The 6,160-nt window shown below is 35.0% G+C and overlaps 1 protein-coding gene across 1 annotated transcript; it reads right to left on the bottom strand.

Moving 5' to 3' along the window:
• Positions 1-1,010: 1,010 nt before the first annotated feature.
• On the bottom strand, positions 1,011-2,756 carry LOC116402007 (sucrose transport protein SUC8-like). The gene is given in 3 exon segments (XM_031880662.1): positions 1,011-1,368; positions 1,487-1,970; positions 1,972-2,756. Coding segments are annotated over 3 exon segments (1,458 nt in total). The 5' UTR covers positions 2,728-2,756; the 3' UTR covers positions 1,011-1,150.
• Between the last annotated feature and the right edge of the window lie 3,404 nt (positions 2,757-6,160).

The raw sequence follows: 6,160 nt of genomic DNA, 5'->3' as shown, positions 1-6,160 counted from the left end.
ATGACTGACCAACAATTGTACCTACTACTAAGGTTAGAGAATGGTTTGAAACCATCAGTTGTAAGACTGAATCTCAAGTTTTGTTTGCTTTCTTTAAAGGCTAAGTTATAGAAAATGCCCCTTTAACTTTGCATTTTGTTTAAAAAATACCCTCAAACTTTCAATAAGGTTCAAAAATACTCTTACAGTTAGTTTTAGATGGAAATCGTTAAAGTTTAGTTTAAAAATAAGATTTTCAAAATTCCCTTTTTAACTTAAAAAATTTAAAAGAAATTACATTCATAATTAGTTTATGAACTAAAATTATTTATATCTAGTTGAAACAACAATAACTTTAAATTAAAAATATTTTATGGCTACCTTAAGCTCAGCTCAACTAGCTTTTATATTTTTTCGAATATAAGAAGTTTCAGGTTTAAATCTCCACCCCATGTTGTATTTAAAAGACCTTTTAAAAAAATTATTTGTGTTAAAAATAACTCGAAATTAAAAATTCTCTCACAAATGTGTTGTCATGTTGTACCTCTTTTAGTGAAAAAAAAAAAAAAACCAATGATGGGAGATATACTCCATTCTCCTTATCATTGTACATTGTGATTTATTGAGAAGAGATTCTCTAAACGTAGGAGAGCGTAAATTTATTGATGAGATATTAATGACTTGGAATAAATTTATCACTATACCCAAATAATAGAGATATTTTTAACTACAAATTTATCACTCTACAAATAAGAAAAATATTTTAAATTATTTTTGAAATGAGATTTATTAACGCTTTTAGTTCATATAATAATTGGAAGAGTTGTTTTAAATTTTATTTTTTTTAGTTTAAGAATATTTTTGAAACTTTTTAACAGTGGAGTCGTATTTTTTAAATAAAACTTTAGAGGTATTTTTTAAATAAAATGAGAAAGTATATAATTTAATGATAGTGTTGTGTGGATGTAGCGATGAAAAAGATGGATTCAAGTAGATTTGATAATAAAAGGACATATGAGAGAGATTAGAAAAGAAAAATAAAAACATTCTAGTTTTATTATAAATTATTCTACGTTTATTATCTCATACAAAGAATTAACAAAGAAAAGAGTAGAGAAAATGGACAAAAAATAATGAGAGGAACGGTGAAAATCTGATAAAGTTGGAAGAATCAATGACCACCGCCCATTGTTAAGGAGACATCGGATTGAGGTGGTGGATCGGGGAGGACGAACATTGCACACATTGCACTTGCAAAAGAAGCAATTCCACCCATTACGAATGCGGGTAAGTTTCCTCCTCCGAAAGCAGCATCTAATGGCCCACTAACTGCGGATACGATGAACTGTGGAATGACAATGAAGAGGTTGAGAATTCCCAAGGAGAGGCCTGTTGTGATGTGAACGGGGAGAGAAAGGAAAGAAGCATATGCTTTGTTAGCTAATTAATTATACATAAAGAAATTAGTAAAATAAACTGTCGTAAATTTCAATTTTCTTTTCACTACCTTGACCCGCATCCGATTCTGAAGAAAAGATGGACGCAAGCGCAAATGGAACACTAAAAGTGACTGACAATGGAATACCCAATATCGCAAAGATCGAAAATGCTCCTGCCCTGACGTTTAGTGGAGGAGGACGCAAACCATTAACGGACCTCCAACGCTCAGCAACCTTTGTAACCACGACGGTGGATCCCATGCAAACTGTAAATATAATGTTAACAATTCCCCACCACCATCTGAGGCCTCCTAAAATACGACTTATTGGCTCAATTCCCAAAGCTGAAAATCCCAAAACAAATGAGTTTACCATCAACCCAAGGGCCCCAGCACGAACACCAAGGTCATAGAACTTGACTTCTTCAGGACTCCCCTTTGGCTTTCCTCCGTACACTTCCAAACCCATCCAGTCAGTATCGTACATGATAAATGGGAACCAACCGATCCAGTTCAAGGCTGTTACCAGCAACAAAAGCCACATTGGCCTTCTCCAACTTCTTGAGTGCTCCAAACAATTTCCCGAAAAAGGGTGTTGCTTCTTCGTCAATCTCCAATGGGTCAAATTGGTTCTCGCTCACCATCAACACAGCGAACGTGGTAACGAGGAGAAGGAATACAATGTCGATCAAGAAGCATGTTTTGAGGTTGGCACAGTAACTGTCACATGCTTTGGTTAGTGTGAAGGGAAGGAATTTGTAGAGTTTGTTATAGGACCCAGCTGCGTACCCCAAAACATTCCCTACCCCCATGAAGAATGAGAAAAATCCATTGGCCATTCTCATCTTCTTGTGGTTGTTACATGACATATCTGCCAACAGAGCTCTACAAGGGCCTTGGAGCATGTTGTTAGCAACATCAAGAACCCAAAATCCAACCACAAAGATGGCAACAGCTCTTGGTTTTGTGGGTTTGTTAAGCGGATCACCCACTGCATGCCCAATGTCTGCAGCAAAGCCAATGAGGAAAACTGCAGTTGCCACAAAAGTAGATCCAGCAACAATGAACGGCCGACGACGACCAAACCTAGAGGTGCAGCGATCACTGTAGTACCCGACAGTGGGTTGCACAATAAGTCCTGATAATGGTCCGCAAAGCCATATGAAAGCGGACCATGTATGTGAAACTCCAAGTTGTTGGACGTAAGGTGTTAGCAATGAAAGCTGTAGAGCCCAACCAAATTGGACTCCGGCTGCAATAGCTGCAACTATTATTATTTTTTGGTACGAACTTGAAGGGTCTGACGCCATCCCCTTCGACACAACACCTCCATGCTCCATGATGGTGCCTAATCCGGATTTTTAATACAACTCTTTTTTTCGTATTTGTGTTTCTCTTTTTCTGCTTTTTTTTCGTATTTGTGTTTCTCTTTTTCTGCTTTTTTTTCCAGAAAGGAAAAAGGAAATCACAATTCCAACATCAATACTACTGGATTTTTTTTTCTTTTTCTTTTTCCTTTTTTTGGGTTTTCTTCTCCTAATCCTTTCTGCACAAGTATAGATGCATGTAGTGATGAATGCTTAGGACATATGTGCTTGTGTGGCTTTTATATAGCTATGAAAATCATGGAAATTTGAAGCCAAAAATAGAATGGTTGAACAAGTAATTTTAGGAGAACCAACTGTCTAGATTCAATGTAAAGGTAAACATCTTGAACAATGGCTTTGACCTTAATTTTTTCTGTCCAAAATAGAAACATTAATGTATAACTGATAATTGAAGACCAAATCTCACGTTGCGATGAATATGTAAAGAAATAACCGTAATCAAATGAGTCTCTCCCCCTTTTTTATTCTCCTTGCAAATAAACAGGAAAGCAAATACCCATTTAAAAATCATCAGAGAAGGAAGAGATTGAATTAGAGACGAAGTTGAGGATGACAATTTGGTTTAGATCTGTTCCAAACATACATTATTCTTTCTCAAATCGATTATTAAACACAATCTATATACATAGTTATCAAACATTGGAATAAATGCAATAAAAAACACATAGAGGATAAGATTTTATTGGTTATTGAAAAGTAGAAAGATAGTTATTAAGTGAGTTGCTGCCACAATTACAAAGTGACAAGACATTGATCATTACCCAAACACAAGTGTGATTTTTGGTTGAGCTCATATTTGTGTTTTATTGTTCTTTTTTTCTTCTATTGTTCTATGGAAGAAAGTAAAAAAACAAAATTCACAAATGAAGTTAAATTACTTCGATCAACAACTATTATTTTATATTTCATATTGCAATTATTGTACTATTGATATTTCAAAATTAAGATTCAGATAGAAAGAAGAAATAATTTTTTTAGTATAAGAATAAACAAATAATTAGGGCCTTAAAAACTGGGAGAATAAATAAATAATGAGTAGGTCATAAAAAAGAGGAAGAGAAATAAGTTTGTTGAAGAGTGATTTAGGAATAATAACAAATTTAAGATGGAGAAGTGAAAATTTTTCATATTTGCAAAATTCTAAAACAATGTGCTATAATTGCTATATAATATTCTCAAAATGCTATCATATGCAATTTCTCTCTTTTCTTTTTGTTTGGAGAGTTTAACCTTCTAATTTGGATGCGTTTGTAAGCTTTTAAGATTCGGCCTCTAATTCTTTGTGGACTTTGTTGGCATTATGATAGGTTTTCTCAATAACGGAACCACTAGTCTGTCATGCCATGTTTAAGAGTGGTCCGACGAGATCACTTATAACCCAGTATCATGGTGTTTTTCAAGTTCACTTTCTCCTACGAGATCACAAGATTGTGTGCGTTTTATTGGGCACACGACTATTGTTGTAGCTGCAAACTTACCCGTCTCTTTAGGAAATTTACGGAGAGCTTGAGAAAGCCCAAAGAATAATTGTTCATTGCTCATCAATTCATCCTAGAAAAGAAAAAGAAAAGGTTAGGAAGCAGCACCTTATCGATGAAGTATCTGGCACCTATAGAAACGTATACAAGAACAAATTGAATTATTTAATCATTATCTCATTATATAAGAAAGTTGTTGGGAAGAATTACTTTACTTTTGATTTCACCCCAAACACCTCATATCAATAGAGATGGTTGGCCCTCACCTCACTTATATCTCAAAGATCTTCCCTTTATCTAGGCAATGTAGGGCTTTAGACACAATCCAACAGAACTTAATTTTCTAGCCAACCGGAGGGTGAAGTCGAAAATTAATCCAGGAAATTTATGAACAAAAAAGTACATAATTTCAACGGACGGTATGAAATATTTGATTTAACAGAATTGATTAAAATGCATGGCTGATGCATTACTTGGCCATACTGAGTTCAATGAAAGAAGATGCCTGCAATAGGGGTCATAGTGAGTTCAATATAGGAAGATCCTTCATGTAACAATTGAGAGGAGCTCAATCGGAGAAATAAAAGATTTTTCACACATGTTCCATCTATAGCAGCCCCAGCATAGTTCATCTCGCTCCACCATACTCTTTGTAAGTGGCAACTCATGGCAATGTTGGCTAACACACAATAATAATATTGTTATTCTAGCCCGTTTAAATTTACTTCTTTCGTAGTGATTTACTGATTTGGAAAAACTACTCTCAGGAAGACCATGGTCCAAATCACAATTGGTACCTATGAACTATGGCGAGGCTAAGAATGTTTTATAAGTACTAAGTCGACATTATTGTTACTTGACACTTTCAAAGGAAATAGTGGGTAGGGCAGATACATAAGACTTGTAACCCTTACTAAAAGAAATATGAAATCCAACCTCTTCAGTAGCAAGTTCTAAAGCAATTATGTTACTAATATCACAGCAATCGAACCATGCGATGCCAGTACACCACAAATGTAGATATGAAAACCATAAAGCTCGTATGATACTGACCAAGCAATCCAGACGGGCATTAATGGTTTCGATATCTTTTAATGGCTGTAAAAGATTGGCAGGAAGAAGTCTAGACCTGTAACAAAAACTTGACCGAAACTGCAGTGACAGTAAAGCACAAAATTTTAAAATAAACACGAGGAAGGGACTAAAAACATACATATTCACATGAGTACTTAACAATAACTGTATATCAAAATAATGTTCTATAAGGAATGAATGACTCATTTTATGTGATATTCAATTACATGTCATCAAATGCTACTTTAGATGACAACTTGAAGATGTAAACGATCAAAATTTGCAGCAACAAGTGGAAAAGAGAAAACCAACCAACATTTAATTTCATACCCTCCTATAGTTTTTGTGTGTTTTGAGCATGTTATACAGACTTGTCTTCTTGTTTTTCTATAAAGGCAACCAATCTCCACGGGCAAGCAATTTAAGTTGACCTTCTTCACGGTAGCAAAAAATCTATCACCCAAAACAGAAACTCCAACCATGCCATCAGGTGCGAGCTTGTTAGGAGAAACAAGTATGACCATTGGCTCATAAAAATGCAGCAAAGGTTTTGTATTCTGGTAGGAGCTGCTGGTCTGGATATATTGAGAAAGATGAAGTGAAGCTGATCTCAAGTCAAACGCAGCAACTCCAACCTGGACGAGGATTGATCTCAAGTAAGCAATTCACCTATGTTAGTAGCCGAAGCAAAATCTTCGGCAAGCAGTTATACGGTAAAATGAACTAACCTCTATCTCTCAGATTCATGTCCTTTAATTAAAATTTAGAGAGTATAAACCGTTCCAATTTAAGCTTAAGAATGA

Source organism: Cucumis sativus, chromosome 2 (assembly GCF_000004075.3).
Source record: "Cucumis sativus cultivar 9930 chromosome 2, Cucumber_9930_V3, whole genome shotgun sequence".
Lineage (NCBI taxonomy): Eukaryota > Viridiplantae > Streptophyta > Magnoliopsida > Cucurbitales > Cucurbitaceae > Cucumis > Cucumis sativus.
The sequence above is the reverse complement of the archived record's forward strand: the minus strand, read 5'-3'. Positions and strand labels throughout refer to the sequence as shown.